The sequence below is a fragment of the Arachis ipaensis genome, chromosome B5 (genome assembly GCF_059453495.1).
Source record: "Arachis ipaensis isolate K30076 ecotype BB chromosome B5, ASM5945349v1, whole genome shotgun sequence".
NCBI classification, from domain to species: domain Eukaryota; kingdom Viridiplantae; phylum Streptophyta; class Magnoliopsida; order Fabales; family Fabaceae; genus Arachis; species Arachis ipaensis.
The window spans coordinates 147,271,374-147,295,521 of NC_142440.1; the positions used below are offsets into that span (position 1 = coordinate 147,271,374).

Sequence of the window (24,148 nt, forward strand, 5' to 3'; positions counted from 1 at the left end):
TAAATACCAATTTAATAAAAATTAGAGATAAGTAAATTAATTTTTTTATTTATAAAATAAGATTAAAAATTTATATATTAAAATTAAGACATATAAAATACTCATTATTTTTTAATTATAAAAACTCTAAATAATAAATAAGAATTTATTCAATTTATATATAAAAATTTCTAAAAATATTATCTTAAATAAATATTATTATGGATCATAAATAATTTATTAATTTCTTTTCAAAATTCAGGTCTTATACTAAAGGTTGAATTAATGAAGACATGCATTTAGTGAGCCACCACGAGACCAAAAATGGAACAAAAAGTTTCATAAAGTGGGAATTTTATGTGTGACGAAAGGTATACATAGCTTCAAAAAGTTTCATCCGATCCATTTTATTTGATAGAGGAGACATTGAATTCAAAGCCAAGGAGAGTTGTAAATTGGAGTTACAACAGATTTCTGTTGTAGGTACTGGTGGAGTGCTTGCATTCCATATTCTCTTCCAAATCCACTCTGCTTATACCCTCCATAAGGAATGTCACTCCCAAATATGAAATAGCAGTTGATCCAAACAATGCCTGCACGAATGGATCTGGACACTGTGTTTGCAATATCCAAATTTTTTGTCACAATTCCTGCTGCTAGCCCATACTTAGTGTTATTAGCCCTCATAATTGCCTCTTCAATAGTCCTGTTTCAATTTTCCATCTATTATTGTAATAGGTAATAGTGTACAAAGAAAACATAAAGCAATAATTTGTGTAACTTACTTGAATTTCATTAGTGACATCACAGGGCCAAATATTTCATCTTGTGCTATAAGCATGTCCCCCTGAAAATGATTGTTTAAGAATAAAAGGGAAATATTTGACAACATGTCAGATGTCTTGTTTTTCTAAAGAAGGTTGATTCAAATACTCCTTTTTGGATATAACGTTCACCTTAACATTAGAGAAAATTGTTGGCTCAATGTAGTAGCCCTTGTCTCCTAATCTTTTACCCCCACATAAAAGGGTGGCTCCTTCTTTCTTTCCATGCTCTATGTAGGAAAGAATTTTTTCAAATTGCTTTTTATCAATCTACAAAGGGACAGTAGTTACGAATGAAAGATAATTCTTAATTTTATTCGTATCGATATATAATCTATCTACTATTTAGACTTTATTCATTAAAAGATGATGAATGTAAGGTATATTTATTTAAAATACGACGAAAATGATATAATATGATATGGAAATATTTTCCATATACCTGAGGGCCTTGCTGAGATTTAGGGTCAAAAGGATCTCCAACAACCCAAGCTTTTGCTTTCTCTACCAACTTCTTCTCAAATTCATCATATATCCCTTCCTGAACAAACACACGTGAACTTGCAACACATATCTCACCCTGAAATCAAAACAAGAACAAAATGTTAAAGAGTGTCATTATAATGTGTAACCTGAGTTTCTTCATTATTAATTCACTTAAGAGAAGTTTGACCTTGTTATATACTATGCCCAAGAGAGCAAGGCTAGCAGCTTTATCCACATCAGCATCATCAAAAATTAGAAGAGGTGACTTTCCTCCTAATTCAAGTGACACTTGTTTCAAGTTGCTGCTAGCTGCAGCATGCATTATTTCACGGCCTACCTCTGTCGAACCGGTGAAGCTAACCTGCACACACATAAAGCATAAAAATAAAAATATTAGCCGAGTTTAACTATACAAATCAAACAACGCTATAGCCAAGTTACATTACGGTCAGTTACATGAATCAAACTATCCAAGACATCCCACAATGTGACTTAATATAATGCAGGGTCAAGCAACAATGTTAAAGTTGTTAGAAATATAACTATTAATGTGTATTTTTCTATCAGCTTAAACTTTTAGGAAAAATAATTTCTTGATATAATATAGCTTTTATGATTTAAAGATCTAGAGTTTAATTCCTATTGACCTAAAAAGAAGAATTTCAGCATACGACAATTAAAAAAATAGAAAGAAAACTTATGTAAAAATTCATGCAAATCCAAAAGAAATTCTTGCATGAAGGAACGTGTTAGAGATATAACTATTCAATTAGCTTAATTGTTTGATAGAAATGGTTTTATGACAAAAGCCGCATCAAGTGATTACCTTATCAACATTCATGTGTGAGGATATTGCGGCACCAGCAGTGGGTCCAAATCCTGGTACTACATTGAGCACACCATCTGGAATTCCAGCCTTAGAAAAAACAGAACAAACACAATATTCAACTTATCAAAGCAAGAAATTAACAATGCAATGTGATATCCAAAAATTGGACAACAGAACCATACCTGCTTAGCTAAATGAGCATAAAACAAAGCCGACAGCGGTGTTTGTTCGGCAGGTTTAAGTACCATGGTGCAACCAGCAGCCAATGCTGGACTAACCTTAATGAAAAACATATTACTAGGAAAATTCCATGGAATGATGTGTCCAACAACACCAACCGGTTCCATCAAAGTATATGCATGGAACTCTCCAGATGCTTTTAGCACCTCACCATGGATCTTATCGGCAGCACCGGCATAGTAGCGCAGCATATTTGCTGCTGCAGGAATTTCATGGGCCTTGCACCTATTGTACAACTTTCCAGCATCAATGGCATCCAATGCTGCTAACTCTGATGCGTTTTGATCAATCAGATCTGCCCATTTCAGCATGATTTTGGCCCTCTCCTGATTTGGTTAGTCAGTTAAGCCATGTTGAGTTTAATTAGTATCTTGTAACATTCCAAATTCTAACTGATACAACTTGGTTCAATTAGTTTAATTTGGTTTTATTATAACTGATATTTCTCTCTTACAATATCATGAGTTAACTTGGAGAGATTTGAATGTAATTTACTCAATTGTTTAACAATGATAGGATAAGATTTCATGTCTAATATCCATGAAATGGTTGTGGCCCTGCTTCATAATCAACTAGGTATAAGCTAACAAATTCAACTATCAATAGAGAATACCTATTAAAATACAAAATATATATTAAAAAATAAGTTAAAACACTATACATATATTTTATACGTAAATATATTGTTGCTGATTTTGACGTACGAATAACATTTTTGTTTCACAATAAAGCTACTTTAATTTTAGGAATATGACAATGTTGACCTACCACAATTCTGGGATTCCTTTGAACTTCAAGTAGCTTAAAATCAAAATCAGAATCTTATCTACCAGAGCAATTAAAATATTTTACTGGAGAATAATCAAATTGTTTTACGGTAGCATAACCGAAAAAAAATCATAAACATCAAATGTACATTCTTATACAATAATTGTTTGGTTATTCATTTTTGGTTTTCTTGTAACATGGTTAATGTGATTTTCTTTTGTTATAAATGTCAAAAACTAGGTAGGTATATTTGATTGTGAACATAAAACAAAGAATAAGCACATTATAGTAAGAGGTACGAATTTAATAAACTATACCTTTGTCGCAATCAGTATCAGCCTTGAAACAAAGAAGAAAAACAAACGTGATGGATTATTCAAGGGGAGGCATCTGATTCTAGAATCCTATATCTCTATATAATAAAAGCATAAATATTTCTTTTTTAGAAATGTTCAATTTCTAACACCTTTATTTTTATGTTTTTATCTTATATTTATACTAACACTAACAAATTCTCAATATTTTATACTAGAAGTGATGGTCTTAGGGCTTGTTTGGGTGAGCTTCTAAGAAAAGATCTTTTTTCGAGTTATCTTTTTTTAAAAGATCTTATAGAGAAGTAAAAGTAATTTTATGTTTGGATATGTCATGTAAAAAGGTCTTTTTATCAATCAATTATGTTTGGGTATAACAATATAAAAGTACTTTTTTGTTTATTTATTACATGGAAAATATCTTTTTTTTAAGGAAAAAAGATCTTTTAAAAAAAGATGTAAATTACAGCTTCTCAAAAAAGATCTTTTTTTTATTTTACTAGTGCTTTTACTTTTACTACTAGAAATTTGCCAAACACGTTAAAAAATAAAAAAAGATCTTTTTTCATTGAAAAAAGATCTTTTTTTAACAAAATAATGGCGCCCAAACATGCACTTATTATAACATTCTTTTTTTCTTTTCACTTAAAAATATATTAGAATAGTGAAGTTTAAATCACAAACTCATAAGAGCTTATCAGTAAACCATAAAAAAAAATCTTATGTGTAAAATTTTAAATTTAATTGAAAATCTAGACGGAAAAACTTATAAGAATTTGAGTTACTTGGACAATTTCATAATGATAAACCGTATTCCCCTTTATTCTTTAATATTATCTAAAAATAGTAACTTTTCAGAGTATTTAGTTAGAAAGTATTTTTTAAATATTATTAAAAAATAATAAAAAGTTTTAAAATTTCATATATTCAATTATTGAAAATATAAAACACCTATCCTTAATAGTAAGATTTTTTTTTTTTCAAAAAAATAATATTCTTAGTTCTTAACTAAACTTAGCGTATACTTGTGAATAAATTGAGTGTTTTTTTAAGGTAGAAATAAGAAATTTAAAGATCAAATTTTATAATAAAATTTTATAAATATATAAAAAAATTATAAATATAAATTTGACCCTTAGATTTTTTGTTTCTCAAATCTAACTCTTCAATTTTTTATTTCTCTTCTACAATTTTATGATACATTTTTGGTCTCTATAATGGTGAAAACTCAAGTATAGTTAACTAATTAACTTCATGTGAAATTGATAACTAGTTGTTAGATAAAAATTTAGTCAAATTACTTAATTCATTTAACGGCTTTCAACTATCAATTTCACGTGAAGTTTATTGTACCTGAATTTTTACCATTTCAAAATAATTATTTTTATTTTGCTAGAGACTAGAGAGAGAAACTTACAGCTCCGGGCATGCGAGGCCATGGACCGGTGTCAAATGCTTCACGCGCCGCTTCGACGGCAGCATCAATATCTTCTTTTCTTCCTTCCGAGATTCTCGCAATTACCTCTCCTGTTCTTGGATCTATTGTCTCAAACTCACTCCCTATTTATTTTTCCCCAGTAACCACAAAGGAACAAAACAAAAATTGTTTATATATATTTGATGTACTAATAATGTTACACTTCAATTTTTGATGTATTTGTTAGTGTAAATCAATTTTACATATGTAACTAATTATATATGGTCATATTATTAAAAAAAATTATTAACAGTATGAATAGTCATTAAAAAAAATAAATATAATTAAATAATTATATAAAATATATATTATTAATATCTTAAAATTAAATTTATAATGTTAAATGAATTTTTATAATATCATTAAATTAATTTATTTTTAGGACAATTTACTGTTTTAAATAAGCTGCCCATGAATTTTACCAGAATACACATTATGCAAATTGGATACCGAAATGCATTTTTTTCATAAACTATGTAAATCGCGACAGGGATATCGCGGTTTACAAAATACACATAATCCGCTACAGGGGTGTCGCAGATTACGTTGGTAAAAAAACATCACATAAACCACTACAGGAGTGTCGCGGTTTATGCTTTAGTGTGGACTTAGTTCATTTTTCATGGAGGATAAGTTTTTGGATGAAAGTTTAATTTGTGTATGGCGCAACATAGGTTCCTTCTTTGATTTAATTGAAATTAGTCTGTTGTACTCATAGAATTACTAACAAAATTAGAACACGTTAACCAGAGAGAATCACAAGTACATAGAGAATCGATCATGTGTGATTGGGCCAATCGGTTGGAGTTTGACTGAGGCCGAGTTTGACTACTGGTTTGATATTATGAGGACTGAGAATCTGGCCATATGTGATTGGGCCAACCGGCTGGAGTACGATAAGTGGACCCAACACCAGGATGGAGGCAGACGGTTCGGCCACATGACGACGAACATATCCGAGTGTGTTAACTCTGTACTGAAGGGGATACGGAATCTGCCGGTTACTGCACTTGTCAAATCCACATATGGGAGGTTAACAGAGCTTTTTGTCGTCCGAGGGTAGACAGCAGAGGCGTAATTGGGATCAGGCCAACGGTTTTGTCAGGCCCTGGTCAAGGCGATAAAGCGCAACCTAAAAGATGCGAGGTGCTTCATGGTTACTCTGTTCGAAAGACATCAGTCTGAGTATACCGTGGCTGAGACGACTCCTACCGGTAACTACTTCTCGCTTGGGATGTATCGGGTTTTTCTCAGAGATCGCACTTGTGACTGCGGGTATTTTCAAGCTCTCCATTACCCTTGCTGTCATGCGATTGCATGCTGTGCTCAGTCCCGATTAGACTGTGCTATGTACGTCCATGAGGTTTATACCATGAGTAAAGAGTTCAGCGTATACCGGATGGGATTTTTGCCCCCTATTCCAGAGGGTCTCTGGCCACCGTACGCCGGTCCTACTATCATCCCTGATCCTAACATGAGACGTGTCAGAGAAGGGCGACCAAGGTCAACAAGAATCTGTAACACCATGGATGAGGTTGATACTGGTCGACCGAAGCAATGTGGGTTATGCAGACAGACATGACACACTCGCAGGACTTGCCCTCAGCGAGGATCCGCCCCCAGTGCCGAGGCATAGGTGTCATTAGGTTGTCACGATTAGCTTACATTTTTCTTTCCTTGTTTGTATTCTTGTTTTGTTTTAGTTGTGCTTACTGTTAAGTAAAGTTGTACTTGCTGATCGATTCTCTATGTACTTGTGATTCTCTCTAGTTAACATGTTCCTAATTTCGTTGGTAATTCTATGAGTACAACAGGCTAATTTCAATTAAATCAAAGCAGGAACCTATGTTGCGCCATACACAAGTTAAACTTTCATAAAAAAACTCATCCTCCATGAAAAATGAACTAAGTCCACACTAAAGCATAAACCGCAACACTCGTGTAGCGGTTTATGTGATTTTTTTTACCAACGTAATCTATGACACCCCTGTAGCAGATTACGTGTATTTTGTAAACCGCGATACCCCTGTTGCGGTTTACATAGTTTATAGAAAAAATGTATTTCGGTATCCAATTTGCATAATGTGTATTCTAGTAAAATTGATGTACAGTTTATTTAAAACAGTAAATTGCCCTTATTTTTATATAATTATTAAAGTAGTGGATAAAATTTTAAAAATTAATTGTAGTATAGTTACAAATATGATTATACATGAGATTATATAATTTTAATACACTACAAAGATGTATTCAATTAAATATTTGTAGGTATGAAATATTAGATAAGTGACAGAATTAAACACTTTTATATTAATAGGATTATGTAATAATTAAATATCTATGTACAAGAAATTACATAGTATTAATACATATTCAAAATGAATCTGATTCTAAAACAACAATAACCTTTGGGTGGTCAAGATGTCATGATGGAACTTTGTGCAATTAGAAAACGAAATCTTAACCACTTATAACTCGTCATATTATAATTATAAAGAACAAATTATTTAATTTTCTTTTATTCATATTGAAAGATTATTGCATAATTCGGGAATTTGTACTTAATTGTTTTCAAATTTTTTGGTAAATATTTGTTGCTTCTAAAGAATAAGTGGTTAAAAATTATTAACTTAATTATTATTAAGGAATAAAAATATGGATTAATATGAATCTACATAAGAAATTTATAAGTCTAATAATTCCATTATGAGCAGAAAAAAGAATTACATTTTGATACTCAGCATCTTAAAATTCTCATATAAATTAAACGAGTTAAAATCAAGAATTATATTAAAACTAGAAAAAAGATTTAGAATCATTTTTTTTACCAATAATTAGTTAATATTTATCATTTTTTTTTCTTTTCCATGTTAAACTTGTACCATTCACTACTTTGTTAGTTAATTGTTTGCTGAAAAATAAATTGATTCCCTAAAAAAAATTACTGTCGTTAACTAAATCAACTTTTCTTTAACAAAAAATAATAGTGATAGAATATGTAGGCCTCTAAAAGTTTTCTTGGTTTATAGATCTCAAAATAAAAAAAAAAATATCCTTAAGCAAATACTTCAAAAATTTATTTATAAGTCTTTGTAAATTATAGTAACGTTTGTTTTCAGACCATTGAAAGAAACTGAGACTAGAAAACTAAAATTCAATATTATATATTATGTTTGATGGTTAAAGAGTAAAACTAAAATTTTAATCTTAGGATATAAAATTTCTGTCATTTCATTACCAAGAACGATGAAAACTGAAATTTAATATTTTTTTTCAAAAATATTATTATTTAATTTTTTAAATTTTAAATTTACTCTTTAATTTTTATATTTATCTTAACTTAAACATAACACTTATATTTTACGCTAAACATAATACAAAAATTTAATGAGTAATGTTATATATATACTAAAATTAGTCATCAAAATCAGCCATTAATATAAAATACATGTTGAAATATAAATACACATTAAAAATAAATTAAACTATACATATATTTATATACAAATATATTAATGACTGATTTTAATAGTTAATTTTAATGTACGAATAACATTTTTAAAACTTAATTTAATCTTTATCTTCCCATTTCGGTCTTCATTCCAAACGGAGCCTAACATATTAAGTCCGTAAACATATGAATTATGAAATGGTTGCTTTACTCGTTGACTAAACTGAGTGGGAGGCAAAACTGAAAAAAGGAAACGTATCCAACACATGTCCAAATCCAATAATGCAATGCGATTCTTCAAATTACAAATTTTTAAAAACTTATTTATTAATAATTTTTGTATAAACCTTTATATTAAATCATCACAAAAAAAATTAAAAACCATATTTGATTTTTTCAAAAATTCCATAAAATTGTTTGCAGACGCAAATATTACTTTACTATGTTGCATGATTGAGAGTAGTTTTCATCTCTTGCTGTACAGTACAACTAAGTTTAATAATTGAAACCGACAAAACTGGGTTCTCTCGTCTCCATCTATCTCTGAAATTGTATTTCACTTTTCATACACGTGAAATTTATGTATAAGAAGAAAAAATTATATGAAAATAAGATGCAGATAATTATTTAGATAATTAAAATAGAATAGAAGGGAGAGGTAGGGGTATAAATAATAACAGAAAAACCCTGTAAATGTAGAAAATTTGTTTAAGAAGTTAATTAAGTTAGCAACAAACTAACCTGAAAGGGAATCGACAAATTGTCCATTGATGAAGAGCTTGGTGAACTTCACGGTGGTGGGAATCTTGACGTGGCCATCGGAGATATCAATAGACATATTTGGTTTTGTTATCAAGGGAGATTCAAGTGATGGAAAGAATAAAAGATAAATAGATGAAGGCTTTTTAGATTGAACAAGTGAATGGGAGAATACAAGTAGGGACTACTCCACTATTTATACCATTATTTTATGGCAATAATGTTATATTAATATTTAATATTAAGAGAATCACTTACATAAATATAAATATGCTTAAAATGTCCTTTTTTTAGATGTTTTTAAATAATTAAAATTCAATACATATAATTCATTAAATTATGTTATTTTTATTAAAATTAGATCAGATAAATTAATTTAGCAAAAAAATTTATAAATTATACTTTAAATTAGTCTAAATTAATATTTTTTTATAAAAAATAATTACAATATCTTTATTATAAAAAATAACTAACATATTCTTATTATATATATATATATAGAGAGAATTCTAAATTTTAACCTTTTTTTTTTCTGTGCCGTTATAAGGTTAGAATTTAGGGTTTTCAAAATTAAAAAAATATATAATAAGAATATTTTAGTAATTTTTTATAATAAGGTTATTGTAGTTATTTTTTGTAAAAGAAATATTAATTTAGATCGGTTTAATGTTTGATTTACTATTTTTTAGTCAAATTAATTTGTCTGATCTAATTTTGACAAAAATAATATAATATAATCGATTATATATATTAAATTTTAATTAATAAAAAATATCTTTTAAAAAAAGACGTTTTAAGTATCTTTATCGGAGTGACTCCTAATATTAATATGATATGATGGACTTTTTTTGTTTAAATAAAAAATTTATTATTTATCGATTGCAATACAAATATAAAAATATACCTTTTTATGCATTTAGTTGCGTTAAAAAATACGAAAATAGACAAGTACATTTTCGCGATAAGAGCCTGCAAAAACCTGGCAAAATTTTCACTTGTTTTCACTTTTCACACTCTATCCTAGCGAAAATGAGGAAGAGAAGTTTCCTTGATTTTTGGAGTAAGGCGAAAAGAGAGAAAGAAAAATTAGATTAATAGTCAAATTTATTCTGAAAGATCATTTATTTTTTAAATTAGTTTTTGAAAATTTTTTTTTAGTTATATTAGTTCTTAAAAGATAAAACACAAATCAAATTAGTCCTTTCATTAGTTAGATGATGATGTGTCACGTTAAATAACACGTGACATGATGACGTAGTAGGTTAATGCCACGTATCACTAGATGATTGGTTGACGTGTCAGGTTAACGACACCTAGCATACCACGTATCACTTGATATGTAAAAGAATTATTTATAATCAAAATAGTCCCTAAAAATCCAGACGTCATTTTTATCCCTAAAATTTTAAAAATTAATCAAATTAGTCCTTATATATATATTTTTTATTTTTCTTCATAATATTAAATTTAAAATATTTTTTGATAATACTAATTTTAATATTATTTTTTAGATCTTAATAAAAAAATTCTCTTTACATAAAATAATAAAAATAATTAAATTATTATAAAGTTATTTTGTCATTTGTATTTTAAAATTTTACATTTTTAAATTGTAATTTTTTATAGTGAAATTTTTTTATTTAAACGAGTTTATCAAATTATTGTTGATTATATATTTACAAATTTAATATTTTAAATCTCACTAAATAATATAGTAGTTATTTTAAATTTTAAATCTTTTAAATTTTTTAAAATTATAATTTTTATTATTATTTAATTTATATGATAGAACTCAATAATTAAAAAATTGATTTGTGGGATCACTTGTTGAATCTTAAAAAATAAACAGGGACAAGACTCGTTTTTTTTTCAAGAATGTGGGGGCATAATGTGAGAAGCTAAATTAGTAATTACCTAAATTTCTTCAAGGGTAATGATTTTGTTGAACAATATGAACAACGGGCCCTAAAAACTAGCCCAATTAGCTTACTAACACAGTTTACCTTATGCACCCCCTTCCCAAAATCCTAATTTTAATCATCTTAATTATTAACATCGTAATCATTTCACATTCCCACCCACTCCCCCCCCCCTTTTCGACCAGTCCATAAAAACTTTTTCCCTTCTCCTCAATTCAAACTCCATTCAGGAACTAGTACCCTTCCCCTACCCCATTTGAAACGGCATTGAGAAACTCGGACCAACCTATATCCGGTGCTTCTTCTCTGCTCCTTTCCGTCGTCCATTCTGCCCATCGCCGAATTGACCATCCCCCGAGAGGCCTCCATTGTGAAGAAGAGCAGCAGCAGGCGAATCCCCGAGTCGGCATCGTGTGGAAGTCGGCCAGCCGCCACCCACGTTGTCTGTTAACGGCCATCTCCGGAGGTTGAAGTCACTGCATGTTCGCGCCGCTTGGAGTCTTCCTCGGGCAACACCAAAGCAACCGTGGGGTGTGTTTGCATGCCGCTATTGAAGGTCAGTTTCCGATAGTCGTTCCTTCATGTTATGGGTTGCATAGATGTTCACAGTAATTTTCATGTTATGAGTTGTATAGAAGGATTTTGCTGCTTGTAGGACTTGGTGGGCCTGTTTGAGTTTTTCAAGTGTTTGTTAAGATAAAGAAACTGGGAAAAATACTGACCCTTGCATGTTGCTCAGGACCCTGTTCTTCGTGACTTGTTTTTTAATGGTTGACTGTATTTGGGTTTGTTTTGCCTCCGGGTATTAGTTAGTCAGCAGTTGGTGTAAAGCACATGCTTAAAATTTGTTGCTTTATGAGTTGTTTAGTCAATCTAAGTCAGATGGTCATTTCTATACATAAATGGATGGTTATTTATTTTGGCACAGCTGTTTGAAATTTGGTTTAGGATGTAGACATTTTTCTTCCGAATACCTAACCTAAAAGGGTGGCACGTTTGAATAACTATTCAATTGTCTGATTATGTATGTTTGATTTTGAAGAGATAGGTTTGAATTGGTATCCTGTTTGTTTATTTAAGGAAAAATTGTAATTATAATTTGGAATAAATTTACACTTTTCTAGTTTTAGTTGAAAGTATATTTTACTTTTTCCTCACATGTCTACTTGTATTTGATGCATTTGATTGGATAGAATCTAAATGAAAGTAGTTTTGGCATTGAGTTTGACCATGTGAAGACTCTATTTACATCTTAATCAGTATATTTGACTACCATCGCAATCAATATTTCAGAACATTTTAAATATACCAGCTTTAGACTTTAAAAATGGTGACTAAGTCAATATAAATAGTGCGTTGCCTTGAATTTGCAAGTTAATTGGTCCTTTTGATTTAATTAATACTTGGGCCGTAAAAAATTATACTAGATGAATGTTTAAAGTTGCGCGTTGTGACATGACATAAAGCATTTAGGAAGCAATTTCTATTGATACTAATATCTAGAGCCTATAAAGCTGATTATATTATGACTTATGTTGGTGACTTTCGTTATCAGGACCTTGTGTTACTTGTTCTTTTGTTATCTGCCAGTGTTCTCATAATGCGCACCACTATTGGTGTTCTGCCGGTGATATTCATATTTTTTTTGAAATTACAGCAAAAATAGTAAAATCACATGGTTAATGGATGGTTGGACTAAAGCGAACTGTATGAAATTTGATGGAGTTTGGGCTTAATATTTTAGAAGTCTTTTCTTTATATGTTTCTGGTTCATGTGATTGAGTTTTAAATTCAAAGAATTAGGGATGTTCAATTTTGTAAGAAACAATTGATGAAAAAAAGAGGTGACTTTTAGTGGTGGCTTAACTAGATATAAGTTAAATTGGTTGTCAATACTATACTTGCATAATGTTTGACGTCTACATATTTATGAATTTTTTTATTTTTGATCATGGATGTTGTAAAGACTCATGCTAAAGTTTTTAAAATAATTCATAGTTATATAGAATATGAATAGTTCTTCGGGCACAGCAGATCGAAATAAATAGTGCGTTGCCTTGACTTTGCAAGTTAATTGGTCCTTTTGATTTTATTAATACTTGCAGCGGAAAAATTATACTAGATGAATGTTTAAAGTTTAGACTTGTGACATGATATAAAGCATTTAGGAAGCAATTTCTATTGTTACTAATATCTGGAGTCAATCAAGCTGATTATATTATGACTTGTGTTGGTGACGTTCGTAATCAGAGTTCAATTTTGATTGCTACGCTTCCAAGAACCTTGTTTTACTTGTTTTTTTGTTATTTGCATGTTACTCATATTGTGCACGACTCTGGGTGTTCTGCGGTTGATTTTCATTTTTTTTGAAATTACAGCAAAGATAGTAATATCACATGGTTCATAGATGCTTGGATTAAAGCGAACGGTATGAAATTTGATGGAGTTTGGGCTTCATATCTTAGAATTCTTTTCTTTATATGTTTCTGGTTCATGTGATTGACTTTTAATTTCTATGAATTACGGATGTTTAATATTGTAAGAAAAGATGGATGTAAAAAAGAGATGGCTTTTAGTGGTAGCTTAACTAGATATGAGTTAAATTGGTTGTAAATACTATAGTTGCATAATATTTGATGTCTACATATTTATGACTTTATTATTTTCGATCATGGATGTTGTAAAGACTCGTGTTAAAATTTTAAGAATAATACATAGTTATATAGAAATAATATTTTTTATGCGTGTGAAATTTTCTTTTCTAAATAATGCGAGCGGACTATTGATGAACCTGTGAGGAAGAACCGGAATCAGAGAAAGCAATAGATATACCTAGAGCTCGTTTGGGAAGTAGAAGAAGCTACTTTTTTTTTTACTTTTAAATTATGAAAAGTCACAATAAAAAAACTAAAAAACAGCAACAAAATATATATTGACACACATTTCATATTCATTTTTTATTTTCACCTACCATATCATGCACAATAAAACAATAAGTACTAACTATACAATAAATTCTTTTGCATTGCCATCAAGATTATTAAGAATTAGAATTTTAATATCCATTCTCTTGTGTAAAAAAATTGTATTTTTTCAGTTATTTATCCAAACACTACAACTTTAAAATAAGTACTTTTATAACTAAAAATCAATACAAAATAACTTATTTATAAGTTGCTATTAATAAAAGTCCTTCTACTTTTAAGCTCTTTTTTCAAAAGAGCTTATTTAAGTTGTTAACCCAAATTGGACCTTAGTCTTAAGACCACAAATACCTTTTTCACATTGTTTACGTGGTAGAATTTTGTTACAACAGAAAGGATAAATTTCCATGGTGAATAACATTTTTAGTTCTCTAACTACTTTGATTCTGTTTCAAGATATTAGCAAAGCGTAAAAGTTATTAGTTAAGAATAACCATCTGGTACCAACAAAAAAAACCATCCGCTATCATATGGAATTGAACATCCAGCCTCTACTATTTGTTACTTTTTACACACTACACCAAGACTCTTCTAAATAACCATTTGGGTGACAATAGAGATAACCATCTGTTAGCCTATAGAATCGAACATCCAACCTTTATTACTTGTAACTGCCACATACTCTACACCAAGACTATTATGAATAACCATTTGGGTATCAGTAAAAATAACCATTCGCTATCATATTGAATCGAACATCCATATTAAAATACTTGTAACTGATCACACACACTACACCCAGATTATTCGAAATAACCATCTGGATAATAAAAGAAATAACCATTCGCTTTTCTATTAAATCGAACATCCAATTTATAATACTTCTAACGAATCACACACACTACACCCAAATTATTCAAAATAACCATCTGGGTAACAATAGAAATAAACATCCACTATCCTATTAAATCGAATATCCAGTTTAACATATTTGTAACTAATTATACACACCACACCAAGGCTATTACAAAATAACCATCTGGGTACCAAATAACCATCCGTTACGCTATTGAATCCAAACTGACTTTCTTTGCATATGTTGCATAAAAATCTTAAGCCAACTTCAAATGCTCAAACCGCATCCTAACTCTTGGTATTTCGTCTTCGGCAAGACAACTATGATCCGGTAACTGCGAATCAGTTCAAAACATACATCATTCGATGAACATGAGGATTAATGGTCGATTCAAATATGCAGTTCACGAAAAAACAGCAATATACTAGAGACCAAACCTCATCAACAAGATCCGTGTCATCACTTCCAGTAATGTCGGTACATTCTATGACCTACAATCAAACATATACAAACTAATTAGATACCGTACTATTAAACAAGTTTCAACTAAAAAGATTTTATTAATACTTTTTCCAAAAATATCATTAAAAATTTATTACTATACATAACTTACAAGAAATAATAACAATGAAAAGTGTACTCATAAAAAATCTCACCTAATTAGTCAGGCTTATATTAAGTATTTATATAAAGCATGCATGGATTTGCTACATCTGAATCACACCTACACAATCTAAAACCAAGTCTATTTCTATGCTTTGAAAAGTCAAAAAGCTCATTATTTCTTCTTGGATGTGAATGATACATTTCCATTCTCCATTTTCGTTTCTTCAATTCCTTCCTTGTCAATCCTCTCTCATTTCTTCTTCTCCTTATTTGTTTATTAATTAATTTATTTTTCTTATAGTAGTAATCACTGTTGTATGTATTATGGACTTACTAATTAGAATTTTGGGACCTTTGAGTACTATATTGTATCTTATGCACAACTGTACATATATTTTCTAGCAATATTATATAGCGTGAAAAAATAAAAAAGAATGCAAAAACAAAAAAACACATTTAGTGAGCATCCAAAATGAACAACATCTCCACTTAGAGCATATATTTTCATCTGTAAAGTGAGTTGTGACCAAATTTGTTTGTGCATGCATGGCATGGAAGCATAAGGATGAGAATTTAAAATAATCTAATGGCAACCATGTGGAATGTTTAAAACATACCTGAATTGGTAGTTTCATTCAATTCACTTAACTAAACATGATATGCATTTCTTAAATTACACTAATCAAATGACTAAATTTAAAATTTTAAACTAATTTTGTGTTTAAACAAAACTAATAATCAAGTGCCATGTCAAAACTCAATCTAAACATCATTAAAAATAGCATAACATTACACAATTTTGAATTATAATGCCTAAAGATAACAAAATTTAAGACAAATGCTGGCCAAACATAAGAATTAAACAAAAAATTTCACTCAGGCATTTTATCGAGCATATGGTGTGCACAATATGTAAACAGAGATTTTAAACTCAATTTAAGCAGCAATCAATATAGAAAAATCAGCTATCAAACATTTTGGAATCCAAAAAGTATCAATCCATTAATCTAAGCCTAATCTAAACACTAAAAACAAAATTAAAAATTAGTTAAAATAAATAAACGAAAGAACACGAGCAGAAGGAAGCATGGAACCTGTGTTGGTAAAAGGGGAAGAATGGAAAGAGAGGGATAGCAGAGGCGGTGTTACAGCGGCACAGAACTCAGCCGCTGTTGGGTTGCACTCGGGTTTCTCGCGCGGGGTTGGACTTTGCACAGAGACCAGGAGTAACGTACAGGGGATTGAGGAGAAATGGAGAAAGAGGGAAGAAAAAGAGAAGAGAGGGAAGAGAGAAGGGGTAGGCGACGGTGGTCGCCGGTGGTGATGGCGGTGGTGTCAGACGGAAGGTTGGGACTGGGTTGAGAGTGTAGAAGAGAAAAGGGTCCACCGAGGGAGGGAAGAGATAAGGTGTGAAAGGATAGGAAACGTGTAACTGTTTCCTACTAAAAAATATGATATTTTAAATTTTAAAAAATGGTTATTATTATAATTAAATTAATTACATCATTAATTAAATTTATGAGTAATTTACATTTGTAACCCTATTGTTCATATTGTTCACTAGAATTATTGTTCACCTATACTTTTCCTAGGAGGGGGAATAATTAGATGCTTCTCTACATCATCGGTTTTGGAGAAAAGAAAAGTATAGGTGAATAATAATTCTAGTGAACAATATGAACAATATGAACAATAATCCAAGCACCGGCTGAAGATTTTTCGCATCTTCAGATTTTGATTGGGGTCAGACTTAAATGACAATATAAGTGTAGTCCTACTGGCTGCAAATCCAATTTTACATGACAAAACTAATCATTTTAATTTAGATCTACATTTTATATATAGCAGCTTATATACACAATATGATGATCAATAATCTAAGTCCACGATTCTCTTAACTCACACAAACTCTCATATTCTATCAGATATCAAATAAAATGAAATTTTACCAAATAGAAGTGATTTCTAAGTGAAACAAAAGATCTATTCTAATACAAAAGTATATGTTGCTGCGTCTTCAAATTAGTCTATATAAGCAGTGTGAAGGTATCAAGGTTGAAGTGAAAGAAAGTGAGGAAGGAACAGAGAAGTGAAGAAGTGCAGAGAGAAAAGCAAACAGCGAAAAGAGAAAAACTGATTAGGGTTTCTTCAGAAAAAATGAATTAGCCTGAGTCATTTTGCAAGTTCTACAGATATATATATACAGCTGGTGGGTAACTTGATTTGGTTAACTAAGGCCTAACTAACTTCTTCTGGAAGATTCTGATTGTAACTAATTCTCTAACTGAATGCTGGTTTGCCACTTGTGCTGCTTCAAGCTTGCTTGTTGTTACTGCTAACATCAACCCTACTGTTTTGTCTGTCTGAGTTTTCTTTGGCAGCAATGTGTTTGTTGGAGCTGTTGATTTAGATTCGTTCTGTGATTCTGAGTTCGCTTTATCCCTCAGAGCAAATGGAAAGAGCATGAGTCTGTACACCTCTAGGTTCACTCCATTTGTCTTCACAGTATCACATATCTGTAGAAAATCAGATATAAACTGATTTGGATCTTCATGAGGAAGTCCATGATACTGGCAGTTTTGTTGCACCAGGGTGACCAATTGTGGCTTCAACTCAAAGTTGTTTGCAGCTATAGGAGGCACTACAATGCTTTTTCCATAAAGATCCGCAGTAGGGGCAGAATAAGAGCCAAGCACTCTCTTTTGTTGATCATCCCCATTCGGATTTGCCACATTGGCATTAGCATTATTATTAGGATCCATAGTGGATTCTGTAGCCTTGTAAAGTCTTGCTTGTTGTAAACGCCGCCTGAAAGTTCTTTCAGGTTCAGGATCAAAGTCTAAGAGATGTTCTTTGTTTCTGTTCCTGCGCATAAACAAACAGAAGACAAGAAAAGATGGGAATCTCTACGTCAGAGTGTAGAGAATTCCCAGTAAGGTAACCTGTGTAAACTAATGAAATAAAAATACTAAATAAATAAATAAATAAAAATTTCGAAATTAAAAACTAAAATTAAATAAAAAAATGTCAAAAATTAAAAAGAAAAATAAACAGAAAAACTAAAATAAAATCAACTGGGTAACACCAAACTTACTTTCAAAAACTAAAAACAAAATTTATTAATACTAATGTAAATATATATATATATATATATATATATATTATTTATTTTTATTTTTTTATTTATTAAATAATAAAAAAAGAAAACGAAACAGGGGAAGAGGGTGCTAACGAAAGAACAAAGGAAGGAAATAAAAAAAATTTACGGGAATTAAACAAAATAAAAAATAAAAATTAATAATAATAAAATAAAACTAATTAAAATCAAAACGTCTAATCTAAGCAATCAAGCAACTAATAGTTGTTAATCACAGTCAATCTCCGGTAACGATGCCAAAAACTTGGTGCGGAATTTGTAACCCACTAACTTACCGGCAAGTGCATCGGGTCGTACCAAGTAATACCTTACGTGAGTAAGGGTCAATCCTACGAGGATTGATGGACTAAGCAACAGTGGTTAAATGATTTACTTAGTTAGGCAAGCAGAAAATGGTTTTGAGATGTTCAAAAGGTTTGAGAAGTAACTCAGAATATCAAAAGATAGACACGTAAATAAATTGGAAATCAAATATTGAGAAAACAGTTAAGGTTTCAGAGTTATCTATTCTTCCGGATTAACTTTTCTTACTAACTATTTTAATCATGTAGGATTTAATTTATGGCAAACTATATGTGACTAGACCCTAATTCCTTAGACCTTTCTAGTCTTCTCTAAAATTCATCAACAGCCAATTCCTTGGTCAATTAATTCCAATTAGAGGGTGATTATCAAATTCCAGTTTGTATGCCACAAAAATTCTAATTATCCAAAAATAAAAGGATTATATGTCACGTATCCCGTTAAATCCAGATAATTAAAATTTAGGAGAATATGTTTTCAAGTTGTTGTTTAAGTAAAGAGCTTTTCCAAGTTTTACAAGAACTCAAATAGAAAAAGGGTCATACTTCCGTTCCACCCAAATTCATAAAACAAAGAGCGAAAACAATTCTTAAATTATAAATCCATACATAAATTAAAGTAGAAAAAGCAATAAAATTAATCCATAGAAATAGACAGAGCTCCTAACCTTAACAGTGGAGGTTTAGTTGCTCATGGTTCAGAGAAAATAAGGATTGTAAATTGAGATGGATTGGGATCCTCCTCAGGACCTCTCTCAAAAGAGAGGTTTCTTCTCCCTTTTATAACTAATCCTAATAATTTAAAATCTAATATCTAAAACTAAAAATTAAAATAATATCTTTTCCTAATTTAAGATTTGAATTTAAATTTGAATTAATTTAAATAATCAAGTCTTCAATGGATGGATGGGGACCACTTGTTTCGTCCATTCTGCAGCTTCTAATCTGTATTTTCTGGGCTGAAAACTGGGTCAAAACAGCCCAGAAATCGCCCCCAGCATTTTCTGCATTTTTCTGCACGTGGCGCATGTCACGCGTACGCGCCAGTAACGCATACGCGTCGATGATCTTTTTCGCGAGTCACGTGGACATGTCGATCACGCGGACGCGTTGCTGAGCAAATCTTCAAATCACGCGAACGCGTCAGTCACGGGTACGCGTCGCCATGGATACTTCCAGATCACGCCCACGCGTCAGTCACGCGTGCGCGTCGCTCCTCGCTGCCATCTCCTTGGTTTTTTCTCTTTCTCTGCAGAAACTTCATCAAATCCATTCGAATGCTACATAAAATAAATAAAATTGCACGAAACTCAAAATAGCATCCATAGTGGCTAAAATATAATTAATTCTTAATTAAACTCAACAAATTAGATACAAATTCACTAGGAAAAGATAGAAAAGATGCTCACGCATCACAGGGAGCTGTGCTGTGGAAGGGTAGGTGGCAGGGAGGTGTGTGGCTTCATTTGGTTTGGTGTGTGGGGTGTGATATAAGGGTGGATTAAGGTTGGTATTTGTGTGGTAGCAGGTTGAGTTGGCTATACTATGATTATTGAGGCTAGGAGTTTTTGGAGTGATTTGAACTCCCTCAAACATGTACAGTCTATCCTTAAGCAGTCCTTGGAGGAGGACTTTCTTGGATATCTGGCATTTTACATAGCACAAGTAAGGCCAGAATTCAAAGTAGACATAGTTGTCTAATGCAAATTTGGCTACACTTATTAGGTTTTTAGATATGGCAGGGACATGGAGTAAATTCTGTAATTGGAAGGGTTTGTTTGATAATGATGCATGCATAAATGTACTTCCAATATGCTTAATTTTTATACCTTGACCATTACCTCCAAAGACCTATTCTGTGCCATCATAACTGGTTCCTGTGGCTAGGTTCCGTGCATCATAGGTGCAGTAGTGAGAGGCTCCCGAATCAGGGTACCATGCTGTGTCTGGCATTGCTGAGGGGACAGTAAGGAGAGCCTGCGGATTTGGAGAAACCGGTTGTGCTGCATTTTGAGATTGTTGTTGCTGCTGAGTGGTTCTTGAGTTGGAATTGTTGTTGTGGAAGGCAAAGGATGGGAGTTGAGTTGTGTTTAGAGGTTGAAGATGAGGGTTCATAAAATCTTAGTCGAAGCGGTGATAGCACTGAATGACTATGTGTCCAATCTTGCCACAGAGTTGGCACTGCGGTCTGCTTCCTTGCCACCAGGAGGAATGGCTGCCTCCTCCTCTGTACGGTCCTCTGCCTCTGGACCCTCGAAAGCCGCCTCTGTTGTTGTAGTTGCTATAGCTTCTTCTTTGAGAGTTTTCTTGAATTTCTTCATTGCTTTGAGCTACATTTACTTGCATTGCTCCTAGTTCTGTCTTTCTGAATCTTTCAATTAGCTCTTCTTGAGTTAAGAGTTGTGTTTCAAGTTCACTTTCAGTGGTGTGATCTATTCTTGCTGTTGTAACAGTGACAAATGTATTGTATTCTTCACCAAGTCCTGCCAAGGATGCTTCAATGTAATCTTCCCTTGAGAGTGGAGCTCCCAATGCTTTCAGTGAATCTGCCACCTGGTTGATCTTTGCCATATATTATGTTACTGTTGAGCCATGCTTCTTGAGTGTCCTCAGCTGCGTTTTCAGTTGCTTGATTCTTGTTTTCACTCTTGCCGCAAAGTACTCTTCTAATGTGAACCAGATCTGGTAAGCATACTCACATTCTATCACTCGGTTTACAAAGCTTGGTTCCATAGATGCAATTAGCCAGGCAACCAGCCATTGATCATGAATTTCCCACTCTTCATATTCTTGATTTTCAATTCCATTAACTCGATTTAACTCTGAACTGAATCTTGCTGGAATCTTCGAAGGATTGAGGTGGCTCTGCAATTTGTTGACCTTGATGCACGCAAGGGCTTGCTTTTTCCATGCGTTGTGGTTGTTTTTGTTGAGCTTGATTGCAGCAAAGGCAGCGAATGCGTTTTGATTTGGTGCACTTGCAGAAGCACTGGTGGTGAACTGAGGTGTGTGCTCCATGGATCAGCAAGCTCTGATACCATGTGAAGGTATTAAGGTTGAAGTGAAAGAAAGTGAAGAAGGAACAGAGAAGTGAAGAAGTGCAGAGAGAAAAGCAAACAGAGAAGAGAGAAAAACTGATTAGGATTTCTTCAGAGAAAATGAATTAGCCTGAGTCATTTTACAAGTTCTACAGATATATATATACAGTTGGTGGGTAACTTGATTTGGTTAACTAAGGCCTAACTAACTTCTTCTGGAAGATTCTGATTGTAACTAATTTTCTAACTGAATGCTGGTTTGCCACTTGTGCTTCTTCAAGCTTGCTTGTTGTTACTGCTAACAAGCAGCATCTAAATATTTCCGTAACAAATTCTCCACACTAATACCATATATTTTCTTCAATCAAATACCAATATTTTCTTCATTTTCTATAGATTTTTTTTGTTGGGCTTAGAATTTATCTTAGTCATTTATTTCCCTAGATAAATATATTTCAAACGTTGAAAATTACAATACTGTACAAAAAATGGGTCTTGTTGCTTAACAGGCCTAGCAGTCTGCCCAGTTATAAACTTATTTCACATCTAAAAGCATCCAACCATCTGTCAAAAAAGGAAATGTCCGACCAAAAGAATCAGTGACAAAAATTATCATACTCATGTAGACCAGAAACTCAACTTGCTGAATGAGTTATCCAATAAAAAGTTAAAAATTAGCAGAAGGGTAACAAATGCATACAAGGGTAAGTCACAAAAAAATAGCATATAAGGGCAGATGACAATTTTCGCTATTAAAAAATTCGAATTTGACAAAATGGCTCTTCCAAGGAAAAAAAAATCCATGGCCACAGAAAAATAAAAATCTTATGACAAAATTCACCAACTCTTTCTCATAACCCAATATTTTTATATTACGAATATACAAAATTGTGAGCGTTTGGTGTAAGGTTGAGTTAAGGATGTACAAATTTGGAAGGTTGAACAAAAAAACTGATTGGTTCAATCGTTCAAATAGAGTTAAAGCCTAGTTGACGGATTTAATTAAATATAAAATAAGATTATTAAAAATTTATTATATAATTTTAAATTTTTAAATTTAATTATTTTAAGATTAATAAAATTTAAAATTTTATAATTTTACATAATAATTTGTCTATAATTAAAGAAAATCAAAATGTACATAAATAATAAATACATAATAAGTTTTAACATAATAAAATAAAAAATGCTATTCATCACAAATCATAATTACCATTAAGTATTCCAAATTATATACAACTAAAAACAACACAAATTACATTTTACTCAGATTTTGAATATACCTTATGTTCCGTTCAACTTCAGCCGAGGTGTATGTCTTCAAGCGAGGCTGTCCGTCTCAGGGAGGAGCTATAGGTCGCCTCGAGGGTATGCTTGGAGTTATCCTCGGCTCTGATGAAACACGGCGGTGGGAGCACCTGCAAAGAGCACTCCGACGCTCAAGTTAAAAAAGTATTCGAGATGAGATGAGTAAGTAAAAGTGAGAGTGTCTCGTAACCTGGGACTTTGAGTTTGCCTGGTTCCGTTTTATAGGTGAGCGGGGGTTTTGTTCTTTTGGGTTTGTTGCGATATTCTCGGTGGTGTTCGTCTGTTAGTAACGGGCCGAAGATAAGTTCTGACTTACATGTGACTTTGACTGAGTTATGGTTGGGGTTTGTTCAGGGCTGAGATATTTGGTCGGTTAGAGGAGAGGGTGATTGCCGATATTTGAGGGGTACACGTCATAGCCCCCAAGCTTGTCCGTAGACGTCAGTTGACGGGCAAGGTTTTTTGTTTTGTGTGTTCTCGGAATTTGTATTTTGTATTTTTAGGCTTTTTCTTGAGCCAGAAAAATAGAAGCGTAATGGTTTTGGTGGGAAGTTTTTATTTTCAAGAAAGTGTGGTGAATCGTGCTTCATTAATTACCCCCTTTTTGGCGTTTTGGGTCTTCGAGGTTTTAGAACGGTTATATTTCTTAATTTGCCCACTAAGTTAGTGGGCTGTCTTAATTTCTGCTGCACTTTTCGATATTCTACTCTCTTCGAAATTCTTTCTTCCTGTTTGACTGACCATGACTTCCAAAGGATAGTTCCTCTTTTCTAGTTTATCCCTTTTCGTTTCTTCTTTCTATAATGGTGGTGCACGAAATTGTGATCATCAATGGCGCCATCAACATGGTATGCACAATTGTAATCTCAACTCTTTATCACAACTTCGCACAACTAACCAGCAAATGCACT

The 24,148-nt window shown here is 31.9% G+C and overlaps 1 protein-coding gene across 2 annotated transcripts; it reads right to left on the reverse strand.

The window, feature by feature from the left end:
• Window positions 1-304: 304 nt before the first annotated feature.
• Window positions 305-9,332, reverse strand: LOC107644359 (aldehyde dehydrogenase family 2 member C4). 2 transcript variants are annotated; one of them, XM_016348196.3, is made up of 9 exons: window positions 9,110-9,332; window positions 4,858-5,000; window positions 2,301-2,684; window positions 2,116-2,205; window positions 1,477-1,650; window positions 1,246-1,383; window positions 936-1,073; window positions 765-826; window positions 305-685 (listed from the first exon to the last, which is right to left on the reverse strand). In XM_016348196.3, exons 1-9 carry the CDS (start codon window positions 9,204-9,206, stop codon window positions 412-414), a joined length of 1,500 nt encoding a protein of 499 aa, XP_016203682.1. In that variant the 5' UTR covers window positions 9,207-9,332; the 3' UTR covers window positions 305-411. The 2 variants fall into 2 exon arrangements, with proteins under 2 accessions (XP_016203682.1, XP_016203683.1); XM_016348197.3 differs by having other exon boundaries at window positions 305-702; window positions 9,110-9,299.
• Between the last annotated feature and the right edge of the window lie 14,816 nt (window positions 9,333-24,148).